This window comes from Leopardus geoffroyi, chromosome D2, assembly GCF_018350155.1.
Source record: "Leopardus geoffroyi isolate Oge1 chromosome D2, O.geoffroyi_Oge1_pat1.0, whole genome shotgun sequence".
NCBI classification, from domain to species: domain Eukaryota; kingdom Metazoa; phylum Chordata; class Mammalia; order Carnivora; family Felidae; genus Leopardus; species Leopardus geoffroyi.
The window spans coordinates 80,153,841-80,174,394 of record NC_059334.1 but is presented as its reverse complement, the minus strand read 5'-3'; the positions used below and the strand labels follow the sequence as shown (position 1 = coordinate 80,174,394).

At 51.9% G+C, this 20,554-nt stretch overlaps 1 protein-coding gene across 3 annotated transcripts in view; it reads left to right on the top strand.

The window, feature by feature from the left end:
* The first annotated feature begins 214 nt into the window (after positions 1-214).
* CPXM2 (carboxypeptidase X, M14 family member 2) overlaps positions 215-20,554 on the top strand; it is a 140,951-nt gene continuing 120,611 nt past the window's right edge. For 2 of the 3 annotated variants that reach the window (XM_045439148.1, XM_045439149.1), the window contains exons 1-2: positions 215-536; positions 10,304-10,402. In XM_045439148.1, coding sequence (XP_045295104.1) covers positions 230-536; positions 10,304-10,402 — 406 coding nt within the window. In that variant the 5' untranslated portion in view covers positions 215-229. The remainder of the gene's footprint in view (positions 537-10,303; positions 10,403-20,554) is intronic. The other variant, XM_045439150.1, reaches the window with a different exon arrangement.

Sequence of the window (20,554 nt, the reverse complement as noted above, 5' to 3'; positions counted from 1 at the left end):
GCGCCTCGGCGCGCCCCTGCCCGCCCCCGGCCCGGCCCAGCCCAGCCCAGCCCAGCCCGGCCCAGCCCCGCGGGCCGGTCACACGCGCCGCAGGCCGGCAGCCTCCCGCGCCCCGTGCGCCGCGCTGCCGTCCCGGCGCCCCTGCCCCCGCGCCGCCGCCCGCGCCCGCCGTCCGCCCGGCGCTCCCGGCGCCCGTGACCCTGCCCAGGGCGCGCGGGGCGGAGCAGGCATGGCCCGCCGGGGGGCCGCCGCGCTGGCGCTGGCCCTCGCGCTCCTGGCGGTGGCCCTGGCCCGGGTGGGCGCCCAGGGCGCAGCCCTCCAGGCCCCGGACTACTCCGTGCAGGAGACCTGGAGCCGGGAGCCCTACTACGCGCGCCCGGAGCCCGAGCCCGAGCCCTTCTCGCCGCCGCTGCCCGCGGGGACCGGGAACGGGGAGCGGGAGCCGCGCCCGCCCGAGTCCAGGCCGCCCAAGACGGCGACCAAGCCCAAGAAAGCTCCCAAGAGGGAGAAGCTGGCTCCCGAGGCGCCTCCGCCAGGTAAGTGACTTTGTGCGCTGGGCGGCCCGAGGGGGCGCCCGTGGCCACGCGCCTCTCCCAGCGGTGGCCCTCTGGTGCGAGGGGACAGCCGGCTTCCAGGCCCGTGTGTCTGGGGCGCGACCCACCCGTCGCTGCCCCCGCCTCGCTGGGGGACTGCCCTGCGCCTCCCGCCGGCCGCCCCGAGCTCCCGGGCGCCTCAACCGGCGGGCGCTCCCCTCGCGGGTCCAGGTGCGCCCAGTGGGGAAGCTGCCTGGGGAGCTGGTGGCCCCGGTTGGAAACTGACCGAGCAAAGGCTCTTTCTGCCGGGCACCCTTCCTTCTCTGTCTACTTTTTTCAGTCTTCCTCCAGGGCGTGTTCTGGGGAGTGAATTTACGATTTGGCACAACGGCCTGCTGGGAGAAAGCTCAGCAGTGGGCCTTTACCCAGCCACTGTCCCCTCTCAGCGCCCTCCCTGGGTCTGGTGAGTCCCCTGCCCAGTTGGGGCAGGACGGCAGAGCCTCTGCTGGGGAGGCTCCTGTGCCCGCGGAGAGGTTGGGCTGCAGATGGCGGGAAAGCCTAGGGGCGCCTGGCAGCCTGCGGGCCAGCCTTCCATCCATCCGCCTCTGCCAGCCCTGTCTTGGCAAATGACTTCCATGCGGTTTCACTCCTTGTGAAGGGGGGGGGGGACTTTCTCTTAATTGTTCCAAAGGTTCTTTGCTTCAACCGCAGAGGGCCGTGGTCCTAGTATTTCAGGATTGGGGAGTGAGCAGGCTTGTAGCCAAATTCCCTGGCCTCGTCATGGCCTTCCTTGAAAGGAGATGCATGCTGGTGGCACCCTCACACAGCGCCTGGCGTGGAAGGAATTGCTTTTGCTTGGCTAAAGGCTTCAGAAAGTCAGCAGGAGGTGACAGGCAACGGGAGGGGGTGGGGACACCGAACTCTTAAATGTGTGGGCCCATCTCAGCAGCCCCTCTGCACATGTACAGGGTTGAGGGTTGGGCCCTGCCATGCTTCAGCGTGTGAACAAACTCTGCGACTGGGCAGGCGGTGCTGTGAGTTGTGTAACCCTGAACAGAACCATCCAGAAATTCCAATATCTGCTGGGGAATTAGGAGAGTTAAGATGCATAAAACCACAGTGGTTTGATAACAGCAGTAGGAGGAGACACTCACATTTGTAGACCATCTGCTGTGCCTCTGTGAGGAGCTTTGTGTATAACTGTGTCATCTAATTCTTTCAGTGGCTGTGAGGCGTGGGTATTCTTTTTATGTTACAGGTGAGGAACCCGAGGCACTGACCCTTTTAGGAAATTAGCGTCACTGGTTGGCTTGGGAGATTTGAAAGCCCTTCTCCTGCGCTTTTGGACCCAAGGCCTTTTTTGCTTTGGTAGTTTGGATCAGATTTGCAGGTGCTTTTGGTTTTTAGTACCTGCTGTGGGATTATCTCAGGGCTGGGCATGGTGGGCGGGAGACACGTATGTTGGGTTCTGGGACTCACTGCGGGGAGGGCAGGGGAATCTAAGAGAAGCCCCGGACGGACTCTGAGGACCACACTTCATACCCGGGTCTGGGGCTCGGCACTCAGCTTCCTGACTCTTGGTGTCCTCATCCACAAAGGAAGCCCGAACCTGCCACCTCTCTTGGCTCGGTCAGTTGTTTTAAAAGCTGTTCAACAAAACCTTCCAGTGTGTCAGCTGATGGCTGTGCTAGTCTGTCTGTGAGTTGTTCGTTCATTCCTCAGGTGGTTACCAAGGACCTGTTTGACACCAAGTGTTAAATAAGGTCCAGTGGGTAGAGAGCGCGGGTCACATCCCCTGCCCCTGTAGACAGCGTGGAAGTTGGGGGGGGGGGCTTTGAAAAAGTCATCACAGCTGTGCTGAGGGCTGGATCGCTGATCCCCAAACTGGAAAAAGGTCCTTGGAAATTCCAGACACCCCACTTTGAGGCTCCCTGGGAGAACTGCCTCCCCCAGCCTGCCATTCTTTGTAATGAGCTGGGTGAGCTTTTAAGAGCCCTCTCCCCCTCCCTCCCAGCAAGGACAAGCAAAGTGGGACGTTAACAGCAACTTAAAACTCCGGTCCTCTGTTTTTTTACCCCCCCCCCCCCCGTTTTTGAGTGTTTGGCCGGTGGAACCCTCCACCCCTGGGCTCTAAGTGGAGGAGACGGGTTTAAGAATGACTCCACTGGGGGAGTCCATGGTGGTTGTGTGCAGTTACACTGTGTTGGGAAAGTGGTTTTCCCCCACTGTAAGCGGCCGTTCGGTGTCTGTGCCACTCGTGATGCAACGGAAGCATTCGTTCCTTCATTGGACTTTCTCACAAGCGGGTGGTCATTATGTCGTCGGGAGGCATGTGCGGAGGAAGGAACATTGTATCGCAGCCTGGGGTGTGTAATGTGAACTTCCCGACCTGGCTTCACGGGGTGGATGGTGCATGATACACACACCAGGCTCCGGAGGCCTGGTGGGGGAGCGAGGGGCTAGATTTAGAGGGCAGTAAGGTGGTAAACGTGTATGTGACTAATGTAAACGTTGATCATGTGCTTTGTCTTTACAGATGGTACCTCTTTTTTAGACCACCCTGTCTTGCGTAAAGGTCGGGCTCGAGGGAAGCGGAAGGCAGAGGTTCTGTGTGGTAGGCTCCAGAGGGAGTCTTGTCTTAATCTCAGAGGAGGGTTTGCTTAAGGAACCGAGGATTTTGGGGACTTGATCTTAGTGTGAATTCGGCCCTGAGCCGTGGCTGTTCTGTCACGCCACCACCGAAATGTGTGCCGTTCCCCCGGAGGTGGCTTGGACGGCTGAATCCTTTGGTTAATTGAGCCCGTCGCGTTTTTTTTCCAGGAGCGGCTGACGGATTCCCAGGGAGGTAGAGCCCTGATGTACTGAACGTTGTGGGATCTTTTTTAAGGCTTCATTTTAACATAATTATAGGCTCACAGGCAATTGTAAAAATAGTATGGGGAGGTCCTGCGTAACCCGATGATAAGATTTTGTAGAACTGTAGTACAGAATTTCCCTGCCTTGGCAGTATTGAGGTTCTGTGCCAGTCGTATATGTTGTGGGGGTAGGATGGGGGGACTGTCCTGGGCGTTGTAGGCTGCAGCAGCCTCCCTGGCCTCAACCAGCGGCACCCTCCTCTTAGTTGTGACAGCCAGAAATGTCTTTACACATTGCCAGATGTCCCGAGTGGGTTAGGATCACCGCTCTGTGCAGGGTCAAAGCTGTAAATGGACATCGACACAATACTATTCACTGTTTTACATACTTCACGTGTGTGTGTGTGTGTGTGTGTGTGTGTGTGTGTGTTTTCTGTAATTTTATCACTGGTACGGGTTCCTGCAACCTCTCTTACCATCAGGATACAGACCCGAGGACTTCTTTTTTTGAGGTTGAGTGGGACTCATGATGGCGCAGTTTCTGAGGTCCTCGTGGTGAACATTGGTTAATCCCAGAATTCTAGAACTTGGAGGAAACCGTGTGGTCGTGCGTGTGAATTCTTGGTCGCCGCAAGAGTCCTATGCTGGGCTGCCCGGTGTCCGCTCACACTCTTCCACCGATGGACTCTTCCTACCTCGTCCATTGGATGAATGGTACTGACTGCTAGAGTGTTCTTTCTCGTAGGGACCTACCCATCTCTTTCTAATTCCATTTATTCAGCTGTTACGAGCCACATTCAATGGTTTCTAGGTCCCTGCAGTTGGAATGCTTTGGGGTCCAGAGATGGAGGTCTAGGTGCCCAGTTTCCACGATCCCAGCACGAGGGGCGCCATAGGGGACCACGTTTTAGGCACGTGTGTAGATTTGGGACGTTCTTACCTTGCACGTCATCTCCAAAGGGTTTGTGGCTATACTTTTTGTAGAAGATAAAATGGGACAGAAAAGCAAACCATAGGGGCGCCTGGGTGGCTCAGTCGGTTAAGCATCCGACTTCAGCCAGGTCACGATCTCGCGGTCTGTGAGTTCGAGCCCCGCGTCGGGCCCTGTGCTGACAGCTCAGAGCCTGGAGCCCGCTTCCGATTCTGTGTCTCCCTCTCCCTCTGCCCCTCCCCTGCTCACGACCGGTGTCTCTCTGTGTCTCAACGATAGAGAAACATTAACAAAAAATTAGAAAAGTCAACCGTAGTTCATAGACGTCACTCACCTTTTCCCTCCCCAGTGGTAGTGAGAAACAAACAGGCTGATACAGCAGACACTAAATAGAAGATGTTGTTTCTTCCCCCTCCAAGGCCTTGGGTTCCTTTCGGGCTTCTGCTTGTGGGCCTGTTTGTTGCTTTCTTCCGGGACTGGCGAGAAGGCGCCGCTGTTTTCAGTGTGGGCACCCGCCGTCCTGGCCCACGGTCCCGAGCCTGTGGAATTTGCAGAGCGGGCCGCGAGCCACGTTCGTTTGTGTGTCTGTGCCCGGGATCAGCGAGTTTGTGTTCCGTGCTGGGTTGTGCCCCCGTCGCGGGGGCGGGGGGTGGGGGGGCGGAAATAACCAAAGACTCGTTATTTGAGCATATGTGGTGGTAAACAAAGCCCCTTCTGTTGTGTGCTGCAAGCCAGTTGTTGGAAGGGGCCTCGCTTCAGAGGTTTGCCTCGTCTCCCTTCAGAGCGTCTTGCTGTGTTCGGCCTTCGGCTGGACACGTCGTCTCTTGGGCAGAGCTGGAGCGTGGGGATCGGGAGAACGTGTCAGCACGTCACTGTGTATTTTAAAAGCAATCACGGGGCCATCAGCACGCATGAGCGTGTAGCAAGAGCTCTTTACGTCAGGGTGTTAAACACTCAGTCGAAGGGTGACATCCGAAGCATTTGTCCAGATAAGCTCCCTATAAAATTCTGAGGGAAAGGATGCTTTATGAAGAAGGCCGTTTGATGTGCCCCAGCAAGCAGCTTTCTAAGACACCGCCTCTCTTTCCAGAATGCTTTCCAAAGTCAACTCGTCATGCTGGCAAGCCCCCAGCCTGTGCCCGTGCTTCCAGAAGCCAGGGTCTGTGCGTGGGTGACGAAGGGGAGACACTCCCATGTTAGGGGGAGGCTGGGTGAGATGCCACGGTTCTTAAAAAGTAGCCCTTGTGTTCTCTGTGCACCTCAAGGGTCCAAGGCTGCTGGATCTCATGGCAGATGGTGCCTTCAGTGCTGGGAAAGGACAGCCAGGGCCTCTGAGGCTGGGTGTTGAGGTGAGGATGTCCTCTGGATGTCCCCACCGGGGCCGGGGAGCCTGGGCTGTCAGGCTTGGCATCTCCAGCAGTGACTCTGCCCTCTGTGGCTTTTTGAGGTCCCTGCCACCATAGTGCCACTCTGGGATCACGAAACCCATGAAATTAGGGTGTCTTTGGATGGCTGGTGCCCAGAACTGATTGGCACCTAGTTGGCTCCTCATCCAGGCATCACGGAATGGTCCGAGGGGCACAGAACACCTCCAGAATGTTGACCGAGGACTCCAGTGGCACAGATTTGTATGGAATTCTCGATCACGCGAAGGCACGTGTGGGTTGTTTGGCAGTTCACAATTCAGAGAGGGCTGGGATCGAAATCTGGTTCGGCCACTCAGGGGCACGTGTGGCTTCTCCAAGCCTCGGATTCCTCACTGTGACACAGGACTCAGGATGCTTCCAGAGGTGTGGCAGGTCAACTTCCAGCCTCCCGGCCCCCGGAGACGCGGTATGGGGGCCCCTCCTACCCGGTCCCCCAGAGTCCCCAGCCAGGCTGAGTCCCGGTGGGTCTCACTCAGTAAGGCGGCCTAGGTTTATTGGTATTTCCTTCTCTGCATCTTTCTTCCCTTGAACTCCATGAAGTCACCTCCCAGATATACCTCTGCACCCAAGGCTGCGTCTCAGGCTGTTTCCAGATGGCACCCAGCCGAGACAGGCAAGTACTAGCGGTGGCCTGCCCAGCGCCTGGCCCATCCCCATCTGTTGCTTTTCCGCTGGTGGATCCTTCGAAGCAAAGGGCTTCTTATGTGGTTGCAGGTCAGGAAGGTGTCTGCCCCTGTGTAGATGTCGGGAGCGGCTGGCCCTCACGCCCCTGAGGCCCTGCTGGGGACCAAGCCTGCACGAGAGGCTGGCCCAGAGGAGGGGAGGGTGGCCTGCTAGTTTCCCAGGGAATAATACCCAGCAGAGCGGGGAGGGGAGAGCTTTTGACTGATTGGCTGACTGGTTGATTTGGGTCTAGCCCTGGTGAAAAGTATTTAGAGAGCTGTGCTAAGTGCCTCCCGGCTCCACCCCAGACCTTCAAGGTCCCCGATTCACGGAGGCAGGTGTCTCATTCAACCACTCAGCCTGCCTTTCGGGATCTACTCGGTCCTCGGATTCCTGTCTCTACCAGGAGCTTGACTTTCTCAGAACTGGAGGAGACACAGGCTAATTCCCTCCCCACGTCATGGCCCTAGGCCCGCGAACACCCGCACACACGTTCACCTGCCGCGTCTTCCCGGCTGCCACGCGTGAGGGTTCTCTGCGGACGTGCATGGTTGTGGAACCGTAATTACTGTCTGTCCTGAGCATCTGCATTTTGGGGGAGCTCCCGAGAACCCGTTGTGCGCTTGGCCGAGGCCCCTTCCTCTCACGTGGGTTCCTTAGCAAGAGGCAGGAGAGGAACTTAGGGCCCCCGGGCTGAATCCTTCACCAGAGAGAGCACAGACCCCCTTGGGCTGGAATTTCCTGGGGAGAATGCAAAATATGCAGCAAAGAATTTTTTTTTCAGTTTCTGGAAGGGGGGGGGGTTGCGACTGGAAGCTCCTTGTATATAGAGTGGGGAAAAAATAGTTTCCTATCAACCAAGAAGCATGATGTTTATCACCATAGACCAGAATAGAACATGTGGCCCTCGTCCGCACTTCATTTTGCTACTTTTAAGGAATTCGCTTTTGTCACGCAGCCCAGATGGAGTTGTTGATTTTCTCTGCGCATTATTCCGCCGTCCTTTCATCTTCCTTCTGTGCCGACCGCGTGCTGCCTTTCTTGCTGGAAGAGAGGAAGGGGACTGGGAAGGGCCTCACCTCGGAGCCCGCCTCCGGCTCTCCCGCCTCCTGGCTCTGTCAGTGACCGTGGGTGGGCCTCTTCTCTCCCGCTTCTGTGCCTCAGTGTCCCCGTCTGCAATTCACAGTCAGCTTCCTGCCCTCTCTGGGTCCTTGCCCACACCCAGTGTTGCGATCCACGTGAAAGTGCCTCCCAGGTTGTGACTCACGCTTCACGTGTGAGCGGTTATCCTTTAGCGGCTGGGGTGGCGCTTCGTGACGAGTGGGGCCGGGGGGGCTGGGGGGTGGCATCGGTGACGGAGAGAGAGAGAGACGCTGTCTTTTATTTGGTGGTTGCGGCAGGCCAGGCACTGCCCTGAACGCTTGACGTACGTTGTTTGTCTCCTCCCCTAAGTTCCACTGAGACAGGTGCCGTGTCTCCTTGTGTTGTCAATGAGGGCACGGAGCCTAGAGAGTGAGGTGGGTCACCGTGGGGCAGGGCAGCGGCAGAACCCGGCTGCCCGGGGCTGGGGCCCGAGCCGTAGGCCTACGATAAGCTGGAACTGTGTCACCGGATAACCAGAGGAGGTGACAGGGCTTCTGTGATCTATGCCCCCTTGCCACCTCCTCGGGGATTGTGTTCCCCACATGTCGGTCCCCCCTGGGGAGTCCAACTCTCAGGGCTTTGACATCTGCCCCGCACCTGGGCCCCCGGTGGCTCCCCTGAGCTGTGTGGGCACGTTTGTGTCATGGGCGTCGATGCGGCACACGGGAGGTGAGGCTGGGGGTGTCACCGGGCCCCACTCTTTGACGCTTGCCCCCATGGTGGCATGGAGGCTCCACAGAGGTTGTCCTGGGAGAGAGAAGGCTTGCAACCAGTGGCCGACTTCGGGGGAGGGTTGGGATGGAACATTCTTTTCCAGAACTTTGGCTTTTCCCTCACATATTTTGTAAAACTTTTCTCGTCCTTAATAACCTATCTTTCTGCCCAATAAGACTCCACACTCGTAAAAGTTATGGCACCGGTTTTGCGAACAACCAAGATCTTTATGGACCCTTGGTCAGGCCCTTCAGAGGGGGCCATCTTTGGAGGTCACTGGCCGTGACATTCCTCCCCACAGAAGAGGGCAGATGCTGAGGTGACATCAGGCTGATGTCAGATGCTTGTAGGTTCTCTGGCTCAGCTCTCTTCTGAACATTTTGGCTCTTTGGCTTTCTTGACCTGAGGGGGCACTTTCATGGAAAATGAAAGATACTCCCAGCAGGCATCACTCCAGAATACGATGGAGAGAGCATCAGCTTTGGCTGGACCCAATGTGCCCTTTGAATTTTTTGAAGATTTAAGGTTTTCTTGATGAGTATCTTTTTTTTGGGGGGGGGGGTGGTGGTGACTGTAGAACAGTCTGAAATGATTCATTAATTGGCACAAAGTCCACTAGATGTTTTTGGTATTTTTCAACTTGCTTTTTAAAGTCCAAATAAACGTCCTTCTCCGCAGACCTGCCCTTCCTTATTCTCGTCTGTTTGTCATTTAGTGACTCATTAGCTTGTTCATTCATTCATTCATCACAGCTTATTACATACCAGACTCCAGAGATACGGCAGTAAACAGAACGAGACACAGTCCCTGCCCTCATGAACAGAGTGACATATGTTACACGCATGTGATGATGCTTCACAGCACAGGTAGTGGGGGCTCCGGGACCCCGCCCGGGCCCTCTTTTCCTGTAGGTACACCCGTATCCCAGCTGCTGGGGTCTTGGCTGTGATGGCTCATAGCCGATCCCTTCTCCAGAATATAGGTGGGAAACGTAGATCTGTCACTCTTTAGTTGGTTGATGTGTGGCCAAGCTAACCAACTGCAGAAAAGGTGGCTTCTTGTCTCAAGGTGGGGACAATGCTCTGTGTGTCGTTCCTGCTCCAGAGCTGCCCGTGGGATCAGGCTGAATCCGCCTCTGGCTGAGAGAGAATTCAGCCTTACTCAGCTCCTTCCTCTGCCCTGTCCTTCTTCTCCCTCCCCTTTCCCTTAAGAACCCCGCCCCCTTCCCTCCCAGCCCCCCCCCCCCCGTGATATATCGTGTGTAACTGAACCCCTGCATCAGGCTCCGCTTAGAGGCAACTCTACCTAAGAAAGGTGTTATCAGAGCCCATCCGAGGAGACATTGATTTAGCTGGGGAGTTCGGGAAAGCCAAAAGAGGAGGTGCCAAAGCTGAGATGTGCAAGATTAGCAGGAGTTAATTAGAGAACAATGCAAGGAGGAGGACCAGCGCGTGAACTTAAGGCTGAAAGGAGGCTGGTATTTCAGGAGCAGAGAGAGGGAGTACAGCATGACAGAAGCTGGAAGGACCAGGGGAATGAGCAGACAGGCTTCCTAGAGTCTGGTAAGGAGTCTTTCCGATTGGTGGGAGCATCATCACTCCCATTCCCCCAGCCAGGGCCTTGGAGAGAACTGGTAGGAGGAGCCCAACCTGGTGGGAAATCCTAGCGCTGTGGTCAGAAGTCCTGAGTTCCCAGCTCCGTTTTATCAATTAGGTGTGGTGTCACCGCCTGGGCGCCCCCCCACCCCCACCCCCGAGGGTCAAAGTCCTACTGCAGGGTATTTTGCAGTTTTCGAATAGGGACGGCCTGCATGTATGCACTGTTTTTATGGGGAGTGTTAATTTCCCTGGGTGTTCACAGCGACCCACTTCATCTCCTGTGACCGCAAGCCCCTCAGCGTCCAGGGTGCCAACACTGGGGACAGGGGAGGCAGAGGGTGGGGGCGCTACTCTGCCGACGATGCTTGAATTCTCACCATCCTGGGAGGACTCTGACATGTGTGGAAGTAAAGGCATTTCTCTCTCTCCTTCTTTTTAGGTAAAAATAGCAGCAGAAAAGGCGTGAGAACCAAGAGCTCTGAGAAGGCTGCCAGTGATGATCACAGCGTCCCCGTGGCCCGTGACGAAGTCAGAGAGGGTGAGTGAGGCCCTGTGGAGAGCCTCCACCGGCCCAGGGCGGGCAGAGTCCCTTGGAACAGCTGCCAGCTGCAGACTCCCCTGGGGCTGCCTGGGGCTGCCTGCTGTCTGCGGGCCTCTCTGGCCTCTGCGGCCTCTCTTTTACCATTATCGTATGGGGGCGGGGGGAAACATTCAGGGCCACTCTCTCTCCTGCAGGGCGCAGAAACTCACAGCCGCATTTCCCCCACTGACTCAACTGAAGTCATTGCAGAATCTCTGTAGGGTGGGTTGCCTTGTCCGCCCCCCGCCCTTTGCCCCCTCGCAAGGCAACCTCATTTCCTTTCTGGTGGGGCCTCATAGCTGCCCGTGTACATTGCGTGTACGTTTCTTATCTCCCAGCCAGACCCAGGGGCCTCTGGAGTCAGAGAGAGAGTCTCCTATTTACAAACCACGTGATGCTAGTCTTGGGGTCCTACTCCATTGCAAAAATACTGGTCTTTTAATTACTTACCTTAGGATGGCCGAAGACATCGGCTCTAGACTCCTGGGTCAAGTCTGGCCCACTAGCGCTCGCTGTTACCGTGATCGACTGTGACCGTCACTGTTACTGTATCTCTATTACGCTAAGCTCTGGTATCTAGGATTGCCCTTCTCCTAATATTAATAGCAACCATTTCTTAAACATTTCAACTTTCAGTAGCTTAAGGCCAGGCACTGGGCCTCGTGTGCAGTATCTCTCAATGTCTCTCTGCGTGCCGTGGATATTACCGGTATCGTCATTATCATTATCCATATTTTTTTTTATTTTTAATGTTTTTATTTATTTTTTTGAGAGAGAGAGAGAGGGAGACAGAGCATGAGCAGGGGGAGGGGCAGAGAGAGAGGGAGACCCAGAATCCAGAGCAGCTCCAGGCTCCGAGCTGTCAGCATAGAGCCCGATGCGGGGCTCGAACTCACGGACTGCGAGATCGTGACCTGAGCCGAAGTCGGACACTCAGCCGACTGAGCCACCCGGGCGCCCTGTACCATTATCCATATTTCATGGATAAGGAGAATGAGACGTGGTAGTATGTGTCATTTGCTTGTGGTTATGCAGCCTGTAAGTGGCAAAACGGGGATGGGAACCCAAGATTTTGAGTCTAGACTTTCTGCTTAGCAGTGCAGCCGCTTAAGTAAACACAATGTTTCACAACTTTGCCTTTAAGGAGGCAGGCTCTGTTTTCAGCTGCTCTGGGAGCCCATCCACGTGTAATAGAGTCGGGTGTCATAAAGGGAGCTGCAAATTCCCTTAGGCGTAATGTCATGGTTTGGGGCTGTGTTTCTAACCAAAAACTTACCATCTAAGAAATCATAGGTATGACCAACAGTGCCTCCTAAAATACAAACGGAAATTCAACAAACTTCTGTAATCACTTAACAAGTAGGAATTCTCTCCCATTTTAAAGCAGACAGGCACGCACTGTTGCCATTGCCATCAGTCTGTGGTAGGGTCCCCTCCCTAAGGAGAGAAAAAAAAGAGAGAAAAGAAAAACACACACAAAAAAACCCGTGAAGGTAGCCTGACTATGCGCCTACGTGACAAGATCCCTCATGACCTTGTAAACATGAGACCACTTGATCAGACTGCATGTTTGTGTGTTACCATAAATGGGAGGCAAAGAAATAGAAAATGTATAAAAAAAACTACTCTACGTGGCGTGCGGGGCTCCGTTCTTCGGGTACGAACCCAACTGAGCGGTGCCGGCACGAATAAAGTTGCTTCCTGGAAAGAGAAGCCTCAGGGTCACGACTCTGTGTGAGAATCCGGCCACGTATCAGGAAGGTGAGCTGAGGACGCGTGATGTGGGGCTGCGTCTCCGCTTCTTCCCCCTGGTGGACCCTGTGACCTTGGGGGTCGCAGTGAAATGGGTGGTAATCGGATGCCCACCTCGGGCGGGCCTTGGGCACGACTTTTGTCCCTGTGTCCCAGCAGGCTGATCAAAACGCCAGCTGTCCCTTCAGGATCACAGGGTTGGTTAACGCCTTCCAGGGCTGGGTTCTTGCTGCCCTCAGATGCGGGCCGCAGAGGCCTTTACTGTTTTGTTCATTTTTGAGTACTTTAAACATTAGAAAAAATATTTTGTCTAGATCTTTTTTTTTTTTATCTTTTCTTTTAGCTTTGGCACGGGGGTTGGTTCAAATTGTTTTAGTTGTTCATTCCCAGGGCTGGAAGTTATTAAAATTTGGGGAGGCATTTGCAGGAAGATTTTTCAAGGCCCACTTCTTTACACATGTGTGTACGTGCGTGCACACACGCGCACGTGTGCTCTAGCCCACTCAGAGTTGTGTCCCTGGCCTCGGCCTCAGAGCGCTGTCTGTGTGGGCTGGGGTCCCTGGTCTCCAGGACAGCCGGCACGGTTCCGATTCACTGAGTCCGCTGCAAGGGATTTCGGTGCGTGGGACTTCTTTACATCGCCCTCCTGTTAAAACAAAATCGAGGCATTGGGGGTAACCCAGGGGGCAGAGGAGCCGTGTGGGGGGCCGTGATGTGCAAATATAGGAGGGAGAGAGAAGCCCTGGCCGTGGAGGTGGTGCACGGAGGCAGGTACCCCTGCAGTTAGGAACCCTGGCCTGGGGTCAGGCAGGAGCCCCCGGGGGAGGTGCTGGGCAGAACGGGGGGCCTCACATACGTAGCCGGGCATTCTCAGAATCCGGTGCCCAGCCTCCTCTCCGTCTCTCCCCAAATCTCGCTGGACAGGTGGCAGGATGAAGGGGTCGGGTGGCAGGTGGACAGACGTCACCTGCATCGTGGCCGATGGAGATGTCACCCGCTTCATCTTCAAGGTGTGGGTGGTCCAGACATCAGCCCCGTCTCGTTATGTGAGCGGGTGCCATCAAGGGCTTGTGTCAGATGCGGACTTCTCCCCTTGGGGACTCTGGCTTGGAGGACACGTGACTGAGGAGCACTGTCAGCTCGGGCAGGTTTCCAAAGCGCATCTTAGATACTGTCCTGAGATGGTCCATGCGATTGGTTGCATCATTGGTCTAGTTCGTCAGCTCTCCTTGTGTCCGCCCCATTGTCATGTGACTTTTCAGTTCCCTTCACAGCAGGCGAGAGCCCCTTGACTTTGGGCTGGTCTGTGTGCCTTGCCGGGTCCGGCAAGAATAGAATAAGGCGAATGCCAAGGTGCCAGTTCTGAGCTGAGGCCTTGACACAGTTTACTTGTTTCTGTTTGCCCCTCATTTCTGATCTCTGCCTCCTTTTTTTTTTTTTTTTTTTTAAGTTTATTTGCTTATTTTGAGAGAGAGCGAGCGCAGAAGTGGGGGAAGGCAGAAAGGGAGAGAGAGAGAGAATCCCAAGCAGGCTCTGCACCATCAGCTCAGAGCCCCGTGCAAGGTTCAAACCCACAAACTGCAAGATCATGACCTGAGCCAAAATCACGAGTTGGACGCTTAACTGACTGAGCCCCCCCCCACCATCCAGGCGCCCCTGCCTCCTTTTTCACCCCAGCCAGACACGGGCTTGTTTCTTACACGTGTCGTGTGCTGAGAACATGGGTCGTGTGTTTTCTCCCAAGGGAACTGGACGGGCGTCTGAGTTGGTAACGGAGAGGGCATCTTGGGATCAGGCTTTACCGTCACTGGCTGTGCGACTCTGGGCAAGGCCCTAACTTCTCTGTGACTCAGTTTCCTCCTCTGCGGAGTGGGGAGGACATCCCTTTATGGGGCTACATGAACGTGAAATAGCGTCCGAAGGATGCCGCACGCAGAGCACACGGCAAGCCCTCGGCGAGCATTAGCGATGGCTTTTATTTGCTATCTGGGATTCGTTTTGTGCGTGTGTCTCAGTTACAGGAGTTGGCAGACGTTTTTAAAGGATCAGACCGTAAATATGTGGTTTGTTGGCCAAGAGGCAAAATTGAGGACATTATGTACTTAAATAACCATTTAAAATGTAACCATTAAAAACTACAAAACTATTCTTATCTCTTGGGCCCTACAAACACAGGTGGTGGCCTGGATTTGGCCATCACATGGGCTGAGGCTTGCCAACCCCTGCCTTAGAACTTCAGTTTTCTGCAAATGCTGCCTCCAGGAAGCCTGCCCTGATCACCTCTCTTTCATTTTCCTAGACCCTTCCTCAGGGTCCAGTCCCCTCCTCTGTCACATCCTAGTGACTCCTACGGGCAGCCCTTCTCTTCTGTGAGGATATGAGTCTCAAGAGCTCGGGATCCTCTGATTCTTCTCAGGATACACCCAGTGCTCGACATGAATGGCGGACTCGTTTACTGAGCCCCTGCCCCGTGCTGGAACTAGCGTTCTGGGCTATAGAACGCGTATTCTGTGTGTGTTCAAGCGGATTCTTCGTGACCCAGGACAGCTGAGCCAGCCTCCGTAGGAAGTGTTCTTTGATCTGTAGGAAAGGAATGTGATTTCCTGCCATCGTGGGTGTAGAATGGGTTTCCCCAAGGGATGCATGTCGGTGAATGGGAGCTTCCTTATGCCTGGGCTGGGTGAGATTTGAGGCTTTAAGCAGGTACCCTGCTTGGGGATTGACCTACTCTGTGTGTGTGTGTGTGTGTGTCTGTGTGTGTGATACATGAGAGTGTTTCACTGCTGTGGGCACAGTTTGGTTTTTCATCCAAGCCCTTGTTGTGAGCCTTTCCCTACTGTTGTGTGGTCAGACACTCCCTGGGGCTCAGCTCTGGTCTCCCCTAGACATCTGGCAGAGCTGTTGAGGGCAGGGGAGCGAGTCTGAGACTCCCGATTCTGGAAGAGGTGCGGCTGATGTGGTCCCGGCAGTGATACGCGGTCACGTCTGTATTTCAGACCCCTTGGAAGTGAGGGGGGGCGGCCAGGCGCCAGGATTGGGATGGGGTCGCACCCCTCTCGGACATACCTTGCTCGGGAAACCTGATGAATGTGGGCATCTGGGACACCTCCACACTTTGCTAGCCCCCCACTTTCAACTCTGTCTCAAACTTGCCTAGAAAGTTCTTTCAGTCTCTTGCGGCACCTGGGTGGCTTAGTTGGTTAAATGTCCGACTCTTGGTTTCAGCTCAGGTCCTGATCTCACGGTGCGTGGATTTGAGCCCCGCATCGGGCTCTGGACTCACAGCGCGGAACCTGCTTGGCATTCTCTCTCTCTCCCTCTCTCTCTCTGCCTCTCCCTCACTTATGCTCTCTCTCTGTCTCTCAAAAATAAGTAAACTTAAAAAAAGAAGAAAGTTATTCTTCAGTCTCTGAAGTGAAACATGTCTTGTAAGGATTTCCCAGGCTTCCTTTGCAACGTGAGAGATTTATTTTGTTCTTCCAGTGGTTTTGTGGCAGGGCCTTCCCCGGGTCGGGTTAGGGGTCCTGGGCTCGCCATTGCCCACGGTACGCTGTGAGCTGAGTGTCTGTTAATGCCGTGTGGGCCATGGTGAGCCTGGGGCCACAGGCTGCAGAGGCCTTGGTTTGGAACCAGGGCCACCCACAGTGCACTTGCCGGCAGAGAAATTCCTTCCAGACGAGGGGTCAGGGGACGGAGCTCTGACGTGGTCGGGAACACCATGGGCTCCGCTCACTTTCTGTCACCCAGCTGACCCCGGGTACGGTTCCGGGCCACCAAGGTCACATTAGTGACCTTGCCGAGGAGACATTGTAGCTCCTTTGAGCCCGCGCAGCGGAGGCCAGCACACGTCCTCCTTGTTGGCTCTCGGGATTTTGCTCGCGTGACCTTTCTGCCTGTCTTCTTCCCATCCTGCCGATGCTTCTGTGATGAGACCCTCCTCTGTAATTCTGCTCCTCTGGCTCTGGGATGGGCTTAGCAGAAAACCGAATTTGGCACGTCACCCCCTGAAACTTAGGAAGAGACACAGAAATTGAATTCCACGTAAAGTACAAGTTGTTCTAGAATAGATTTCTTCCCTGGCCTGTGAAACGTGTCGACCACGCGAGTAGTGGTGGACACTTTGAAAGATGCAGAAAACAAAGACGAGAATAAAACAGATCCACAGTCTTATCTTCCAGAGACAACCGCAGTCAGCATTTGGAGTCTGTCTCTCCACTCTTGTCTGTGTGTGTGTGTGTGTGTGTGTGTGTGAATTTATAAAACCTCCTTATATGTGAAGGACAAGAGACCCTCCGTTTATATGTTGCAGTGTAGTTAAGAACTCAGGAACCGTACTGAGTGGAACTCAAAACCCAGTCCACCGTTTATTAGCTGTGTGCTCTCGGGTGTGTCATTTAACTTCTCTGTGCCTCAGTTTCCTCAGATACAAAATGGGGGTAATAATTGGACATCCCCATCGGATCGGGATAAGTGTCTAATAAGGTCACTTGAATAAAGCACTTGCAACAGTGGCTGACAAGTAGGTTCCAGTGAACGAGCTTTGTATCAGTCATTGATGTGGGCCCCGAGGGCCCTTGCCGCGTGTTTTAAAGGCCTGGACCAGGGCAGGAACATGGAATGATCTGTTCCTCGAACGTTTGAAAGAACGAGATAGTAAATTCCTTTGAACTAGGCGTTTTCCCCCCAAGAAATTCTTTGATCAATCTGCTTCCTTTCATGGTTACTGATCTGTCAGAGTTTTTATTTTTGTAGTAATTTTGATAAGGTTTATTTTGAAGACATCAGCGCTCAATTGACGTGTTTTCTTTTTGCAGTGTGTGTGCTTATGTTTTGTTAATTTGTCAGCTTATTTATTTTCGAGAGGTTTTAGATTTTAGATTTAGAAAAATGAAGGGAGAGTACAGAGAGTTGCTCTGTATCTCCACTCCTCTGCTTTCCTACCGTGATACGTTTGTTGCAAGTGTTGGGAATATCGATACGTTCTTATTAACCGAAGCTCATAGGTTACATGAAGGCTTCCGGTTTTTGTCTTTGTCTTACATTCTCTGGGTTTTGGCAAATGTATGACGACACGTAGCTACCATTAGAGTACCATACAGAATGGTTTCACTGCCCTAAAAATCCCCGGTACTCCAGCGACTTATTTCTCTCTCCCTCCCCTGAACCCCTGGCAACCACTGATCTTTTGACTGTCTTCAGAGTTTTACCTTCTCCACAATGTCACCTAGTGGGAATCATAGAGCAAGTAGCTTTTCTCATTTCTTTCACTTAGTAATACGCATTTAAAGTTCCTCCCTGTCTTTTCAAGGCTTGATAGCTCATTTCTTTTTATCACCGAATAATATTCCATCGTCTGGCTGCACTGCCCACAATGTACTCATCCATCGAAGGACATTTTGGTTGCTTCCAAGTTCTGGCAATTATGAATAAAGCTGATATAAATATTCATGGGCAGGTTTTTTGTGTGGCCATGTTTTCAACTCATTTGGGCAAATCCCAGGGAACGCAATTACTGGATATTATGGTAAGAGTATTTTAAGTTTTATAAGGAATTTTGTCTCCTTTATAGTACCCCCCCGACAACAACAAAAAATTGGTGTTACTGTTTCTTTTTTTTTTTGTCCTTTCAATATGCATTCTGAAATCTTAAAACAATTTTTTTTAATGTTTATTTATTTTTGAGGGGGGGAGGGGCAGAGAGAGAAGGAGACACAGAATCCAAAGCAGGCGCCAGCCGCCAACATGGGGCTCGAGCCCACGAACCACAAGATCATGACTTGAACCGAACTCGGGTGTTCAACTGACTGAGCCACCCAGGCACCCCTAACTTTCTTTCTTGCTTTCTTTTTTTAAGTTTGTTTGTTTTTGAGAGAGAGAGCGTGAGCGAGGGAGAGGCAGAGGCAGAGCCCTGGGTGCCGTAAGCCCAGAGCCCCATGTGGGGCTCAGTCCCACGAACCGTGAGATCAGGACCTGAGCTGAAATCAAGAGTCAGACGCTTGACTGAAGGAGCCACCCACACACCCCTGCATTCTGAAACCTTTACAAATTTGTTACCACATCACTGATGTGATTTTCTGCTCATAATATTTCACTCTTACTGCTTCATGCAGGATATTTCCTACTTTTCTTTTGAAATAAAGCAGACATACAGAAAAACTACATATAATATATATGTTCTTTTAACAAACATTTGTAAAGCTAATCCCTGTGTAACCATCACCCGAATCAAGAAGGAAGAGTATTGTCAATCTTCCCTGTCACATCGTTATCCCTTCCACTGTCGAGGTGACCTCTATTCCAGCTTTGACAGATTTTCCTCATAGTTTTACTGCTTATGTTTGTATCTCTGGATAAGTTAGTTTGGCCTAATTTTGAAATTTACATAAATGGAATCATACTGTGTGTATTCGGTCACACATATCTTGTCATTTTCTATCAATGTTCTAGATTTCTTTTGTTCATTCATTCCATCACTATATAGGATTCCATCATAGCACTACATGACAATTTGTTTATCCTATTTTAGTGCTGATGGATATTTGATTTATTTCCCGATTCTATATTTTATGAAAAGTGCCACTGTGAAAACTCTTATACACGCATGGGCATCGGTTTTCTTTCCATAATTCTTGCACCCGTGGGCGTAGGTTTCTCCAAGTATATATACATTTTGGAATAGCTGGGTTTAGCTTCCCTGTTGAACAAATGCTCAGTTGTTTCCCTCAGGGGGCATGCCATTCGGACTTCCTGGTCAACACTGTGTGAGCTCCAGACTTCACATTCCAAACAACTGTTGTATGATCAGACTTTCATATGTGGCCAATCTGGTGGGTGTATAATGATGATTCATTGTGATATCATCTACATTTCCTAATTATTAATGAGGTTCAGCATCTTTTCATGTATTTACTTGCCATTTGGATCTTTTTTTTTGGTGACATTTCTGTTCAGTTGTTTTCTTACAAATGTTTCCACTCTAAGTGTAGATTTTACGGTGTCGATGGCAAATACATTCTCTGTTTATGGCTTGCTTTTCATTCTTGCGGGGTCATAATGAACGAAAGTTCTTAATTGTAATGTAGTCAAATATGCCAATTTCTTTTCCTCTGGTTGCTACTATTTGTGACTTGTTTTAGAAATCCCTTCTTACTCCATAAGCGTAAAGATATTTTATAGTGTCTTCTAAAGCTTCCTTTTTCCTTTTTGATTTTGCACAGTTAGGCCTTCAAACCCCTGGAATGGATTTTGTTTATGATAGGAAGTCAGAATTCAGTTTTATTTTTTTCCTTGAAGTACGCAAGTGGGGTGATAATTGTTTGCCTGCTGTTTTGCAGTGTCTGTTGGGGATTAAGAGTCCATATATGTATGGTTTTGTTTTCGGGCTTCCTGTCCTTTATCATTAATTCATTTTTCTACCCACACGTGAAATACCTTACTCTCTTAACTACTATAGCTTTATAACAAATCTTGATACCCAGTACAGCAGGACCTAGTTGTCCTTTAAAAGTTTTCGTTATTCTTGACTCCTCGTGTGCACATGTGCGTGCATGTGTGTGAGTGCACACACACACATTTACACCACCTGGTCAGGTGCTTCAAATACCTTTCTGAAAACTTGGGGGACTTTGATGGCAGTTGCATTGATGTCATAAATCAATTTGGGGAGAATTAACATATTGAAAACATTATGTCTTACAATCCATGAACATGGTATATCTCCCCCCCCGTTGTTCAGTCTTTTAAAATCTCTCCCAATAAACAGATCTTGCCCATCTTTAAAAGATTTATTCTTCGATATTTGCTATTTTACGATGCTTTTAATTTCAGTTTTCTCACTCTTTCTTGCTAGTATACAGGAGGACAGTCAATGTTTTCTATGATTTATATCCAGCGACATCGCTAAACTCTTATTCAAAACAACTATTTATGTATTTACTTGGATTGGGGTACAAAATCATAATATGTGCTCAATAATGACAATTTTGTTTTTTCTTTCCATCTCTTACACTTTTTACTTATTTTTCTTGACTTCATCGGCAGAGATCCCCACTTAAAAATAATAGGTCTTTCCTTACAGGTTTTAATTCTGCCTTTGGGTTTGTAGTTTTCTTGATATTTGGCCTTAATTTAAATATTTTTTTTTCTATACTTGGGATGAATAATTTCTGGGAAAATATTTTCCTGGTTATTACATGAAATCACTTTAAGAGGTACCTTCCTTCTCAGAGTCTTTTGGGTGATACATCTCGTGTTCTTTTGTGTGGAATTTTGTCCTTCGTAGACTGCCTATCAGTGTTTATTCTTTACTATCTTTTAATGAGGCAAAATGCAGCCAGATTTCCTCCACTGGGGGGCAGT